General features: G+C 49.7%; 1 protein-coding gene across 3 annotated transcripts in view; it reads right to left on the bottom strand.

Annotated features, from left to right (window-relative positions):
• Positions 1 to 15,397, bottom strand: part of ST14 (suppression of tumorigenicity 14) — a 45,247-nt gene that overhangs the window by 6,093 nt on the left and 23,757 nt on the right. For all 3 annotated transcript variants that reach the window (XM_030538416.1, XM_030538417.1, XM_030538418.1), the window contains exons 5-16: positions 14,119 to 14,279; positions 13,146 to 13,181; positions 12,545 to 12,782; positions 10,637 to 10,776; positions 10,139 to 10,236; positions 8,946 to 9,055; positions 7,252 to 7,382; positions 5,879 to 5,983; positions 3,250 to 3,357; positions 1,640 to 1,753; positions 1,141 to 1,263; positions 476 to 662 (exon numbers count right to left, since the gene is read on the bottom strand). In XM_030538416.1, the coding sequence (XP_030394276.1) occupies positions 476 to 662; positions 1,141 to 1,263; positions 1,640 to 1,753; positions 3,250 to 3,357; positions 5,879 to 5,983; positions 7,252 to 7,382; positions 8,946 to 9,055; positions 10,139 to 10,236; positions 10,637 to 10,776; positions 12,545 to 12,782; positions 13,146 to 13,181; positions 14,119 to 14,279 (1,551 nt within the window). The remainder of the gene's footprint in view (positions 1 to 475; positions 663 to 1,140; positions 1,264 to 1,639; positions 1,754 to 3,249; positions 3,358 to 5,878; positions 5,984 to 7,251; positions 7,383 to 8,945; positions 9,056 to 10,138; positions 10,237 to 10,636; positions 10,777 to 12,544; positions 12,783 to 13,145; positions 13,182 to 14,118; positions 14,280 to 15,397) is intronic.

Here is a 15,397-nt window from a genome sequence, read left to right as displayed (position 1 = left end):
AACAAGCATGACCAGTGGCAGCGCACTTATCCCCATCGATCTGGGGGGCAGTCGATAGAGGCTGCCATCTGATAACAATGGGGTTGGAGCCATTACATGGACCAGAACAGGATTCAAAGCATCCACTGAATTGTGGGGAGGGAAAGAAGCATCCCCTGTGCATCAGAGTAAACTCTCCTTTAGAGAGAACATTCTCAGTTATTCCCTTACAGGCAGGGGGAAGCCTATATATATATATATATATATATATATATATATATATATATATATATATATATATATATATATGTGTTGGTTATGCCTTCCTCTGAAACAGCTGGTACTGGCCTCCACTGGTGGAAGGATACTAGGCCACAGAGCCTGCTGGTCTGATCTGCTATAGCAATTCCTATCCTCCATGCGTGTGTCTGACATGGCACCAAGTCTGCCCAACCCTAGAGAGTAGCAGAGACCCAATCCCACGGCACCCACCAACCTGATTGTCCCCTGGTCTTGGAAGCAATGTGCTGCTGAAACCAGCCACTTGTCCGATATTAGCGAGGCTCCACAGACGTGCCCCTGGCCTTTCACATGTAGGCTGACCTGCCACGGCCACTCGCCCACTTCCGAGTCCTGCCCGCCAACGATCCGGGTCTTCTTGCTGTAAGAGCGGATCCCACAGTCTGATATGGGAGAGTGAGAGAAAAACCGGACAAAAGAGACCACTCCTGTTAGTTACCTGCTCTCAGTCTCGTCAGACTCCCGCTCCATCCTTGGGGAATCTATTTAATGGTGCTGATGCCGCCAATCGCTTTGGCAACTGATCATTAGAGTTATCGCTGCAGTGGGAATAGAGTTTGCGAACTGCAGTGGCAGAGTCAGCAGTGTGTGAATGAAAGCGTTTGTGTAGGTCCTACATAAAGTTTTTAATTTAAAAACAAAGATCAAACTATCACCTCAACTTCTTGATGACAGTCTGGCTATTCCCTAGCAAAACAAATCAGTTCCAAAAGGCACAATGTGTCCTTTCGGGAGCCCAAACTATCCCCTCCCCAACCTCCCTTTCCAACCCCATAAGATAATTAGCAGGTCTCAAGATCTAAGCCCTGATTTACGGGCGTGCCAGCCCCCACACCAGCACCGAGAAGGGGCATCACCCACCACAGCTCTCCTCATCCGAGTTATCAGCACAATCCTTGGTCCCATCGCACTCCGGGTTGGTCTTGCTCAGGCACACGCTGTTGCGGCACTTGTAGGTGTAATCCTTGCAGGAGACCGACACCACTGCAGGCAGGGCAAAGGGAGAAGCGTTAGCCCCAGATGGCACCGTGCTGGGGAACCCCCCAGGCACTAGCTCCTAAGAAGGACGCTGAGGCCGGGAGGAATGTTGTCTGGGACAGCCTTTTAGGCTCCTTCCCAGAAGGGTGTGGGAACAATACGAGAGTCTCGGCGTTTCAGCTACACAGTTATGCTGGTACATGCAACACCAGTGACATGCAGCTCCCACGGGAATCCCACCTGTGTCCCTGTGTCACAGCTTCGAGATCCCCTTCTTGGCACAAGGTCGTGGTTCTACAGATTTCCCACAAACAGAAGCCCTGTTCGTGGCTTGCTACTAACTGTGCCCATTTCAAGACTCTCCTCCCCAGCCTGTCCTCACCTCTGCTGCAGGTGCCCTCGTCGCTCCCGTCCCCGCAGTCGTCCTTGCCGTCACACTTCTGGGTTTCAGGGATGCATTTCCCATTGCTGCACTTGAAGTTCTTATCTGGGCATTCTGGGAGAGAGAGGAAGCAGCCACTGCTCAGAAACGGCAAAAAGGGCACAAAGTGCCAAAGATCCAGCTTTAAGGGACCCGCCTGATGGAGGAGACAGGACCGTGCTTTCAGGGATATAAAGGAGATTCCTTACGGAAGCTGTAGGACGCAGATGGACCCTGTGGTTCTCTAGCTTAGACTAACACCTCTTACCTTTAACCCAACACTCATGTTCTATTTCCCTTCTGTTTCTTTCTCCATCTCCTCCTACGAATCTGCTCTTTTCTTTCTCCCCTTTTCCACAAAACACTGATCTTATTCCTATGCTTGGCAGAATTCCCATTGTTATTGATTTGTCATTTTGATGGGTAATATTGATTTTGATTTTTAAGTTGGTTGTTTTTGAGCTATCAAGTTAAATTTTCACAGGTGTGCAGTTACTTGTTTAAGCATTCCGCCCCCCCCGCTTTCCAATTTTAATTGATTTCAATTTTGAGTGGCTGGAAACTGGGGCTGGAGTCAGGCAATAGTTACTGAACACCAGACTTTGAGATTCAGAAAGTTACAGCTTTATAAAAGGACACAAATTGTCAACACCACCTGTCCAATTATGCAAAGCAAAATGTCCTTGAACCAAAACTCTAATACGTTCTCAAGCAGCAATTTTCTTACTTTGCCTCTCTGTCAGTTTTGATCATCAATCGATGGAAATAGCTGTTCCTCAGTTTTTGAGTGTACGATGAAATTGACATTTACAAAAATCCATCTCTTCCAAGCCTAGTTATTCCTTACACAGCCCCATACACTACTGCTACTTTGTCCCAAATAGCCTGAATTTGGCAACTTTCTAGGTGCTTTGCAAAAGAAACCTGCTTTGAAAGGGTCTGGTTGAGGGGCACTTCCTAGATCACGCAGGAGGTTAGTAGCTGGCTGGCAGCAGAGTTCCCACAGAACTGATTTTAATATGGCTGGTATTTAATTTAATTGCATTTATTGTATGGATTAATGATGTTAGGGCACCCAGGAACATGGGATAGGAAACTTTTTTCTGAAATCTAAATAAGTTATTATAAAACTCTTGCTTTTCTGTGGGAAAAAAGTGCAATTATTAATCTAGTTCCAGTCAGTCTAATTTTATATTTATTCATTTGCAGGTAAAGCTGATCCTCCCTCTGTCTTTCTTAAAACCAGTTAAAACTAAACACACACAGTCGCCCCAATTGCAGCTAGAGTCAGATCTAGCTCGCACCTCACCAGCTCTGGCATTTTTCCCACCAGTATTTTTCATGCATTGTCAGGTCTCGGTCCCTCCTGTTCCCTGTCTGCAGCACACATTAGTTTATTCTCCTGAGGGGTGATTGTGGTTGTTGACTTCGGGGGGGCAAAGGGAGGGTGTTAGTGGCCTGGACTATACAGGAGGTCAGCCCACATGTTCTGGTGGTCTCTTCTGGCCTTCAACACTGTGACTTAACGGCCAGGTCTCAGCGTTGGGCGAAGCAACGGACGAGTCACTTACTGCACTGCAGCTCATCGCTGTTGTCCCCACAATCGTTCACACCGTCGCATAGCCAGAAGCGTGGCTTGCACCAGCCGTTATTACACCTGAACTGCTCCTTGGTGCAATCTGGAGAGGAAAGGGGAGATGTTAGATGATGCAACGATGCCATCACTCACTGGTACGATACACAACTACCGGCTGGTGCTAGGTTTCAGACAGTGACATTTCAGCAGGTCCCTATCCATTGGAGACATGCCTAGAATATACTTTGGACACAGCCCTGGGTGGTCCAGAGTCCTTCCTACATCTCCACCCACAGGAGCTGAATGTGCTTAGCAGTCTCCCAGGCTGGGCCCCTTCCTGACAAACAGAAGAGCCAGAACGACTGACTGCACAGGGACAGCCTGCAGCTCCCATAACTTGGGGACACCAAGGAGGATCTTCAAAGCCACAAAGAAACTTTCAAATGCACCCTTAAGGAGGAGAAACAGGAGCCACTCTAACATCAAATGGGGACCAATGTTTAGTCCATCAAACCAAGACTTGCTCAACATCTGGGGCTGAGCATTTGGATGAGATGAGACCTTCTGCAACAACTAGCCATTCTAGCCAGTCAGTCATTGGCCAATTTGGCGCTTGGCATCCCCTCACACACATGGTGCCCTGCAAATGCCCGAGGGACTGGCTACATGCACAGACATATTTTGGTAGCCAATTTGCAACATCTTAATCTGAGTGGGTTACAACAAGCATGGCTGAGTGGCACCCTGGCAGCAGCTTTTTCCATGCAGTTTGGGCATCCTCACCAACCATACTGCTAAAGTGTTTGCCCCAGTAAATTCTGGGAAAATCTGTGCAGCTACCCCATCATGCCTCAGCAGAGGACTGAGTGCCCAGTGAACGTGCACACAGACCGACACCAGAAGCACATGGAGCAATGCACTCTGGGATGCGCTGGAAGAGTCAGGAGGAAGCAACACCAGCCAAAGCCATTACAGAAAGTCTCTGGTCTCGTCTGGAACACGATAATCAGCTGCCAATGGCTACTGACAGGGCAGTAAACGTGTTTTGAGCTTACTGTGTCAGTAACTGGTCACACTCAGTCACACAGACAGAGCCTGATGTGTTTCTAGGGTGAGGAAGCAAAGAACCAGAGAACAGATTTTTCATTCGAAAAGAGCCTGGGATTGAGTACACACCCGGGCAGCCCAACCACCCACTCATCGCCCCAGGGGGGCAGTGAGCACCCATGGGTCAGGAGCACACCATTTTCATCCCAAGGGAGTTGAGTCCTGTCATTTAGTACAATGAGACCTGAGCCAGAGGCTCCAATCTCCTCCCACTGACTCCAGGCCATGGCTAATGACATTATCTGTGGGATTATATATTAATCAGAGACACAAAAATGAATCCACTAACACACATGCACTCCCATTGTCTGCCCGAGAAGGAGTGATAAACAGCAGAGTAGTGCCCTGAGCATGACAGGTCTTGAAATGTAATGAAATGCGTGCGGGTACACCAGCCCTGTAGGGCATGCAGGAGCCAGGTGGTTGGGACCACAAAGCAGCATCAGCAAGGATTAAATGGCAGAAACAATCTTCCAACAGGCAGAGGTTGGAGGGAGGTTAGTGAGTGAAAGTCACCAGGCACTGGTTCTTTGCAGGGAGATTAACAACAATAAGAATGAAGGCTCACAAACTATAAAGGGATTCCAGACTGAACAAGCCGCTGATTCTCCCTTATCTACACTGGGCTGAAGGTTGGGGGAGGAAGCTGTTTCCACTGGGAGCTTGATGCTAGTTGGTCGGGGGTGTTCCCCAAGCCAGCAGGGTTTGACTTTCCTCCATGAAAAGGGGAGGACCAGCTGACCCACAGTCAGATTCAGGTCTCCAGCCAAAAGGCCACAGCACCAGAAGGCTGATCTTTGGAGAAAGAGAGAGAGAGAGACAGACAGAGACAGACAGACAGACAGACAGACAGACACGCACGCACGCACACACTGTCCCCAGTGTTCAAGGGGTTCGAATCAACTCAGTGAGCTGGGTGCTGGGATGAAGGCAGCTGCACCAAGATCCATTTTCATTCCTGTCGAATAACAGGAACAGCAGCAGCACCGACGCCTTTGCATCAGTTGCTACGCACGTACAGAGCTGAAGCAGCCTGTGTAGAGCCGTGGTAGAGCCATCTCCCAAAAGCTCGGCAGCCCCAGCTGGTAGGATCTGCTGGTGGTGCACTCCACACATCACGCAGCTGGCTGCCGGAGCCACTGACACAGCGTTGGACTTGCAACCCATGTCTAAATTCATCTCCAGCAAGACAGCAGCTCTGCAAGCTGCCAGGGGGGATTGCTGGGCCCAGCAACGAAGAAAGGACTTTCCCCACCGAGATCTCTCCCCGTAAAGGGTACTTCTTGCAGCTTAGGATGCACAGGTTCTAAAAGACATCCCAACCTGGCTAACCTCCAGCCCTGCAGCTGGACTACCAAGAACTGCCTTCCGCCCCCAGCCCCAATGCATTATCCCAATCTGTCCACTTGGGAGAGTCCAGAGCAAGTCAGAAGTTCCCTCCCACTTGCTGACATTCTGCAGAGACCTCTCCATCCCATCACATGGCCCTGCAAAGAGAATCCAAAGGAAGGACTTACTGCAGGAGCGTTCGTCGCTGCCATCCGTGCAGTCCATCCAGCCATCGCAGTGCATGACTTTATCAATGCAGCGGCCAGTTTTGCAGGTGAACTTGCCAGGACAGGCTGCAGGCAACAAGGGAGAAAGAGAAAGGTGCAACATGCATTAGCCTTGCCAATAACCATCAGCTCCTCTAGCATTCAATTTTTGGTGTGTCCATTTCTCTGAACACACATGCTGCACGGAGGACACATCACCTGGACCAGCTAGCGTGACCAGACGTGCTGATATTTAGTCGTTTGCCCCACGTCCGAACCGATGTTTGGTCGGGAAGCCATTTGTCCCGATATTTCGCACTCCGGGTTGTTGGGTTTTGGCGCTCTGCTGGGAGCTCTCCCTTTTTAAAAAAATGTATTTTGTTCCACCGGTGCCCCCCCACCTCTCCCATGTGTCCCGATATTTTGTTCCTCTCATCTAGTCACCCTAGCACCAGCGTGAGTGAATGCTCCTGCGTGAGTGGAGTGGATTTTCCAGGGAAAACCCGCTGCTTCCTGCACTGGGACGTTCCTAGACCTGGGTCAGCTGTTCTATCCTGTGCTTGCATCTCACCACATCCGTTTCCACCCAGTGGACACTTGGCATGAGGAAGCCAAAATGAGACATTATGTGAGAACAAACATGAGAGAGCAGGTTAGAAAGACAGACTGGATCCTGATCCGGACTTCCCCGAAGCACAAGCGTATCTGTACCTCATGGATTCAGTGAGTCTGATCATCAAGTGCAGGGGACCGGACTAGAAGACCTCTTGAGGTCCTTTCTAGTCCTGCTTCTATGATTCTCTGTCTCCCTCTAATGCTGGGTCCAGTGACTACAACTATCTGCTTCTTATTCCCAGTGAAAAAGAGTTACTCTTTTCACTCAAATACCTTCGATGTCTAAGGCCTTGCAACCTGGGGTGGTCTCATTAAATTTGAGCTAGGATTTCCCTTGGTCCATTTACACTAACAAAATTCAGATTTGGGATGGTCCAGTTCAAGGTTCTGGCTCATTTTGAACAATAACCTGCATTTGCCTCAGAACTGCACTAGAAAAAAAGGTATGTGCAAATAGATACATATAGAATTCCCAGGATTTTATCATTGAACAATGAATGCGTGCAACCCAACTTATAGGGCGACTACAGCAATAAGCCAAGCGGGCAGGTGTCCTCCCTAAGATGTGATGGCCCAGCTGGGCTATGCACACCTGTCACTACAGCTCATTTCATTTCCAACCCCAACCCTCCAGAGGTCAAAGGGCACACCAATAACCCAGACCAATAACCTCCTTCCTCAGCAGCTAAGAAAATAAGCCAGTTCCCCTGAAAGTTCACAGAATCTAGGTTTCAACTCACGGTCACTGGAATCGTAAGACAGGAACTCTGCCGAGAAGCCGGTGTCTGTGTATGACTGGTCTGAATGGAACCGGACTGTGATTTTGTTGTTGTTACTTGCCACCACAAACTGGGAGCGCTCGCCACAGTACCTGGCGGGAGGGGAGGACAGCACAGATTTAGGAACTGTTACAGTACAGAAGAGAGGGTCCCTCCCTCAACAGTAGAAAAAGGCAATTTCCTCTCTGTGCCTCACACACGTCCATTGGCCTAGGACACCAACAGGGTCTTCTCACTCCCACTCACTCTAAACAAGGACTGACCCCAGCATGGTCACCCCACTAATCCATGCCAGGTGCCAGATTTAGATGCCTCGCCCCAAACTGCAGAGCTGCACAGTTGAGACCTGGATTTCAAAGTTGGAGTCCTTAGATCAGTGGCGAGGAGGAGGCTGTTTGATATGGCCCATGCAAGATATAAGGGCCTGCAAAAATCTTGACAACTGTTGGTAGCTGGTGTGCTGAGAGACAACTGCCCTTCATGCTGCCCAGCAAGGTCACATTGCTTCCTTGTGCCTGGATCCACCTGTTGTCTTTTTTATACTGACTGTAAATCCCTTGGGGCACAGACAGTCTCTTTATTCTGTATGCGTACAGCGCCTGGCACAATGAGGTCCTAGTCCCTGGCTGGGACTCCTCGGTGCTACCAAGGGCTAGCTGTGAAATTTGGGTCCATATTTAGATTTGGATTTCCCCCACCTTTCCACTAGAGAAGTGACCCAAGCACTCCACAAGATACCTCACTTCTATTAAAACTTTTTAAAATCATGGAATTATTTTTACATGAGTTGTTACACTGCAAAACAGCAAGCAGATGTGGCTTTCAATTCCATTAACGAATTAATGGAAAGCTAACGTAACCAAGTTGTCCTTGTAGCGTACATAGCTGATCTTGCTTTCCGCACACTTCACCTTTAAATTTCTACAAGTCTGCCAGGGCGTATTCATTTCAGATGACTCACACTTCGACACTTTCCTTCTCCACTTCACTTTTGTGCTTCTCTTTCAGGACTTTTATTTAGGTTGAAAGCACAGCGCTGCTCGGTGTGAACAGAAAGAAGAGTCCTATCTGGATTCCTAACCGGCATCTGACAGCAGTTAGCTTTGTAGACAGCATCTGATGTTGAAAACCAAGTAGAGTAACTTCCAGCTATGGCCACTAAGCAGTGATCCCCAGTGACAGGCAATGAACCAGACTCTCACAGAAACAATAGTGTAATCCTACTATTCTCCATGGCACACAGGAGCTGCCAGACTGAATCAGACACCTGGTCCATCCAGTCCAGTATCCCATCTCCTATAGTGGCAAGTGCCTGGTGCTTCAGAGCAAAGTGCGAGATAACCAAGAAGGTCTCACCCTAATCCTCAATAGTTATTGGCTTAAACCTTGAAGCATGAGGTTTTATATCCCTTCCAGAATCTGTTCACATTTGCTACAGCAGCTCCGAGAATTTTTGTCAACGATATAAATGCCCAATCCCATTTGGAATCTTGCTAAATTCTTGGCCTCAAGGACCCTGTGGCAGTGAGTTCCACAGCCTAATGACACGTTGTGTGAAAAAGTATTTCCTTTGATCAGTCTAATTTGCCACGCTTTGTTTCATTGGCTGTCCCCAGCCTGTGCCTCCGAGTCACGTCACATTGCCCAGCACTTACTTGGTATTGCTGATCTCCACATAATCCTTGGTGCAGGAACTGACCGGGACACCAGGTTCCAATACGTAGAACAGGTTGAAACGCACCTTCACGTTCTTTGTAGAGGGGACCTGAGAAGAGGCAAGACAAGAGTCAGCAGAGGCAGTGAAAGGGGAGTGAGAGGCAGGGAAACTAGTTTCTCTTCCTTCCCCCTTTTGCCATCAAAAAAGGGAGAGATGCACCAATTTAGATGGAAGATGGGCAAGATTTGGGGTGCAGAAGATGAGTCCATGAGGAAAGGCCAGACCAGAACAATAATAAAAATCACAAATAATCTTTGGCATTTGCACAGTGCTCTGTGCCTCCCTGCCTCAGCGGGGGGGGGGGGGGGGGCATTCTTTTGTCTCTGCAAGTCTTTGAAATTCCTGTTTAAACCAGGATCCTGCCACCAGGCCCCAAGAAAGTGGTGAGCGTCACAAAAGGGGTGGGTGTTTCAGGTATTTATGCAGAGCTTTTTCAAACCTGATTCACAACAGAGACCAGGCCAGTCAGAATCTACCACCTGTAGTTTACTCTGGACAGCTCCCATAGGTTGCCAGGCCAGCCATTGCTTTAGTCCTAGCTGCACAGAGCCAGGTATTACCCAGCGCCCAGCTGACCTCGTCAGTTCCAGAGGACAGACGCAAATGGGTCAGGGAAAAGCCTCACAACACCGCTGGAGTCATTCAGAACAAGGACTGACCAAAACAATGTAGGGGATGTTGACAGAAGGGAAAAATCAACACAGAAATGGACAAATCAAGTCAAGCCAGGGCCCATCATCTCCAGCATCCCATCCCCCCTGGTGGCCAGCAGCAGACGCTACGGAGGAAAGTACAAGAACCAGCTCCAGTGGAATAACCTGCTCACGGCAGAAGTTTCTTCCTACCCCATCAATCAGAGGCTGGCTTGTTTCCCAAGGTCCCTTATGCCCTGTGTAAAGCCATAGCCGGTGCTATGGCTTTACAAAGTCAACAGGAGTTAGGCACCTTTAAAAAAAACTATCCTCACCCCTATTCCTTGTGGGAATCCTGCTAATCTCTTGGTCTTGGAGATCACCTGCCCAACTCACTGCCATGACTTTAACAATGGGCTAAGCTGACCCCAACAGGCCGCCTCCACCTCCTGCTTTTACCAATCCATACTAGGCAGCAAGGTCCGTCCCATGCTCTCACCTCTATGTCCCAGACACAATCCATGTTGGACGGATAGTGGGCCGGGTAGTAAGGGGTGGTGAAGGTTCCACCTTGTCCTTTCAAAGTCTTGCTGCAGGCTAGAAGACAAGCAGGAAAATGAAATCAAGATGCCAGGGCTTCCAAAGAGCAGTGTTCGCCTACTACCCGAGGCAAAAACAGACACAGGCAGAGCAGCCTTTAATGAGGTTAAGCCAATCTCTGGAGATACCGGCTCCACTCCAAGGCATGGATAGAACCCAGGAGACCAATTAGGTGGTCATTCCAGCTAATCCAACATAATTCCTTCCCCCTTCTCCTAAGGGGGCATCATTAAAGAAGCCAAGTGCACTGTGGATAAGACAAGAGCTTCTGAGATCCAGGAAGAGACCTGCTTCTAAGGGACTTCTGTGCAATTGGCAGCAGCATCACCACAAGCATCTGGCTTCTCCCTTCCTCACCTTCACGAGAGAGGGGGGCCTTCCCGAGCCCCCTACTTACTTTTAGCCTTCGGGAGCTGGAAGAACTCTGCCTTGAAGCCAGGATTCCGCCCCTCGGCATTGGTGATCAGCATGACCAGCATGACGTTCTGGGAGGACAGGAAGGTCAGGTTGTAGGATGGAGGGTAACTGCCGCACAGCCTGGGAGGAGGGAAGCACAGAGAGCGCTATGCAATGGAATGGAGCAGAGACAGGAGCTTGGTCGCCACGTTACGCCCTCTTCACTGCTTGGCATTCCCCTTCCCGACCACGTAGAGTCCCTACCCTGCCCCAGAAAAAATAATCCCAAATTTAAAGGGACACTATCAGCTCAATCATATAATATCCAGTGAGCACTAGACCTCACAGTGCTTTACAAAAGGAGGGCCGGCTCATAATCCCCATTTAACAGCTGGGAAAACTGAGGCATGGAGCAAAGGCAAGGGGGAGTGACTTGCCCAAAGTCACCTAGCTGGCCAGTAGCAGAGCCAGGAAGATAACTCAGGTCTCAAGTCCCAGTCCACTAGGCCACGCTGCCTCCATGTACTACAGTGGCTCCTGAGATATGGGACTCTGTTACTGGGGGCTGCAGAATGGGCTCTTCCTCCTGGTTGCTAAACTGCATGACAAGAAATGAAAGACTTTTTTTGTGAGCAATTGTCGTTGCCACAGGGATCGTATGCGGTCAGGAATAGGCAGCTTGGCAGCTTTTAGGCATATGATATTTGGAGCAGATTTCCCAGCCGTGAAGAAGAGTGCCATGGAAGCCTGAAAGCTTGTCTCTCCCACCAACCAAAGTTGGTTCGACAAAAGCTATTACCTCCCCCACCTTGTCTCTCTAATACCCTGGTACTAACAAGGCTAGACCAACACTGCCCAGCCCGGAGACCCAAATCACAGGCCAGGACCCCACTGTGCCAGGAGCTATACAAACAAAACAGAAGCCCCATCCTGAGAAACTTGTAACCCAAGTGGTTTTTCTTTCGGTTCAACTTTTTCATAGTTTGCACCACATCTTGAGAGCCCTCGCAGTTGTTTTAAGCGAACATTTCTTTGCCTGGGCTGCCAATATGTGAAGATTATTTAAAGTGATTGTTTTGTAAAACCAGACGACTGTCCATTCGCTATGTTTCCCTCCACGTGGACAAACACAAATCAGCGAGGACAGTTTCACTTGCAGAGACTTATGGCGATAATATTCAGGTCGGCTAACTCTGCCATGAGAAAGCTCGGCAGGCAAAAAAATACACTGCTTCCCTTGGAATATGCATTAAAAAGGACTATTTCTATCGGCTTGAGACCATCTCTTTGTTCTGTGTTCGTACAGTGCCTGCCATGACTGGGGCTCCTAACTGCCACCACAATAAGTGAATTATTAATTATATATTCATTATCTTAATCCACCCAGGAAGGCGGCTTCAGATGACCTATTTATTCAAGAGCTCTCTCCCCCCATCTCAGTTTTCTCCCTGCAGTCCCTCTGCTCACACCCCCAGCTGGTCTCGTGCGGGTCTTGCATTTATTCATTCTTGCTCTGTTCAGTTAGTATTCGATCCGACCCCAACAGCCTGTTAAATCTGGAGTTCAGCGTCACCCTGATGTATCTGATTACTTCTGTTGTGTGTTGGATGCTGCATAGACACACAGGAGGACAGTCGCTGCCCTAAAGAGCTTAATTCCTACTCACTTTTCTTCGGAGGCTAATTCCACAGTCTAGCAGCTCTGGCTGTCAGACAATTCCCTTGTTATTCAGCACAAGAGTCCTGTGGCTCAGCATAAACCATTACTCCTAACTATACTTCTTGCTTGGCCCAGGAAACTCCTCTCACTCCTTGGCGTTTGAAACCCTTCAGAAGCCTGTGGACGGGCCCCACGTTCTGCCCCACCCGAATCTCTCCACGGAAGGAGGTAGCCCAGAAAAGTCACTCACGTCACAAGGGTGTGAGGTTCCACGGGGCTCAGGGAGTTGTAGACCCTGATGAAGTCGCTCCCTTCGCTGCAGCCTTCCACATCAAAGGTCTTGAAGGTAAGGCTGATGATAGAGTCAGCGTCGGCCCTCAGGACCCAAATGCAACGAGCATTGTTCGGGTACGGGCTGTTGGGAAAGCCCGGGGTAGTGAAGCTGGTGATCTCGCCTTCCTTGGCGTGTAGGGCAAAATTGCAGCTCTCTACGGAGAAGAGGGCAGGGGAGAAGGTCCGTATGTCAGTACATGCATCACAGAAGAGAAAGCAGATAGACGTCGCAAACAGGTAGTTCTTGGTTTAAACCGCAAGAGATGAAAAGCACCGAGGTCCAACCACTTGGGAGAGGCCCACCTAATCCTACTGGAGGACCCCGAGTCAGGCCCAGTGAGAGGTCACGTATTTGGAATCATGGGCATCCCCAGGCCGCTCCTGGCCGCGAATGAAAAGCCTGCCAGCAAATACAAGAGTTTCCTAAAGCTCAACCCAGGGGGATCCTAGTGGAATCAGTCCCACCCTCCATTTCAAGGACAATATTTGCTGGCAAAAACAGTAAGAGTTACACTTACTGTCTCCTGGTGACTGCATTATACTGGAATCAGCAGCTACAAGAAAAAAAATACACATTTCATTAGTAACAAGTTCACCGCTCAGATGCTAGGCAGGGATCACCCAGCCAGCCTGCATTTGACGGGGGGAGGGGAAGAGCATCTTCCCTGGCAGTGAGACCTGGGGAAGCTGATCCTCTGCCCCCAAAAGAAGCAGAGTTCTGGCGTAGGTGCCTTCGATCATAGGGGAGAGGGCTCAGGTCCAGAGGCTTCAAAATCCAAGCAAATGAGCCACAGTACAGAGTTCTCTGATGATCTCGTCCTGGAGGGAGGACTCCAGCTCTCTCCAGAAGCAGCAGGGAAAGCGCCAGGTTTCCCCATGAGCACCACCTGCTTCCAGTTCCCATGCCTAAGAGCTGCCGCCCCTCACTAGCTGCCTGGGGTTGGGGAATCCTCCTTTCTCTCCAGCCAGCCTGTCCCGGTTCCCAGCCCCATCGCCCCCATCAGAGGGGACATGAGCTCTCATGAGCCAAAAAAAAAAAAAAATCCCACTCCCTGGCTCGGCCCCACCCCCAAGAGTCCCTTAGCGCTGCTACTGCTGCTTCCCTTGCACCATACCTAGAGCACGTCACCTGTCCCAGGCATCCAGTGCTTGTCAAAGTAGCCCTTTGCCCTTCTGTAAAGCCTTCCCTCCAAGGACTCTCAAACCACTCCCAGTCATTAACCTTCACAAGCCGGGCAAAGCAAGCAAACGTCATCCCCATTGTACAGACAGGGAAACTGAGGCACAGAGCCGTTAAGAGATCTACCTACACCCAGCAAGCTAGTGGCAAAGCTAAGACTAGGACAGCTCACAGGCCTCCAAGCAAAGGTCTATTCCGCCTCCCAACGAAACCCTGCAAAGTTAGAATTACCAGGGGCATCAGGCAGTTCCCTCCCGCCTGACCCAGAGCCCAACAAGGGAGAAGAGAAGGAGAATGGAGACAGGACTCACGGAAAGCAACAATCGAATTAACTTGCAGCACGGGGTTCCGTGCCCTGTATTCCACCGTTTGGATCAGACTCTGCTTGTCAGCCATGGCCTTGTCGAGCGCCTCAGCCCTGTATGCTGGGACGATGAACTTCGACCAGTAATAGGCAATCACACTGCCCTCACTGCAGGGGGAAAGGGAGTTAAGTTACCGACAGCGTGCACATGCCAGGGGGCGGGAGGGGAGAGGAGGAGAAGAGGGAATCTGGAGACTCAGATTCTCAGACTTTAACATCAGCAGAGATCATCATGATCATCTAATCTGACTCTCCTGCACATTGCAGGCCACAGAACCTCCCTCACCCATTCCTGTAATAGACCCCTCATCTCTGGACGGGTTACTGATGTCATCAAATCAAGTTACAGAGAACCAACCATTTACACTAGTTTAAACAAGCAAGGGACCTGTGCCCAATGCTGCAGAGGCAGGTGAAAAAGCCCCAGGGTCTCTGCCAATCTGACCCACAGGAAAATTCCTTCCTGACCCCAAATACAGCAATCAGTTACACACCGAGCATATGGGCAAAACTCACCAGCCAAACACCTGGGAAAGAATTCTCTGTCGTAACTCAGAGCCTCTGCATCTAGTGTCCCATCACCAGCCACTGGAGATATTTTCTGGTAGCAGTAGCAGATCGGCTCCCAGCCATCATAGGCAGTTCCTTCATCCCAGCCCCTCCATAAACTTATCAAGCTCAGTCTTGAAATCAGTTCAGTTTTTTGCCCCCACTGCTCCCCTGAGGAGACTGCCCCAAAACTTTGCTCCTCTCATGGTTAGAAACCTTCACCTAATTTCAAGCCTAAACTTGTTGATGGCCGGTTTATCTCTGTTTGTTCTTGTGTCCACACTGACGCTTAACTTAAATAACTCTTCTCCCTCCCTGGTATTTACCCCTCTGATGTATTTACAGAGAACAATCATATCTCCCCTCAGCCTTCTATTGGTTAGGCTAAACAAGCCAAGCTCTTGGAGTCTCTTCTCACAAGGTAGCGTCTCCATTCTTCGGATCATCCGAGACGTCCTCCTCTGCACCCGTTCCACTCTGAATTCAAGGCCCAGGAACGGTGGAGGTTGCCGGGAATGAGCGCACCCTACTCTCACCTCAAACCCCCAGGGGCTCAGCCTGGTTCTGAGGCTCTTGGGGGCAGAAGGTGAGCTAAACAAACTGGCTGAATATGGCCTTGTCAAGAGCTCTGTTCAGGGAAGGGCCCTGCCAGACTGAGTCACCCACAGAGAGTCTAT

Source organism: Gopherus evgoodei, chromosome 19 (assembly GCF_007399415.2).
Source record: "Gopherus evgoodei ecotype Sinaloan lineage chromosome 19, rGopEvg1_v1.p, whole genome shotgun sequence".
NCBI classification, from domain to species: Eukaryota; Metazoa; Chordata; order Testudines; family Testudinidae; genus Gopherus; species Gopherus evgoodei.
The sequence above is the reverse complement of the archived record's forward strand: the minus strand, read 5'-3'. Positions and strand labels throughout refer to the sequence as shown.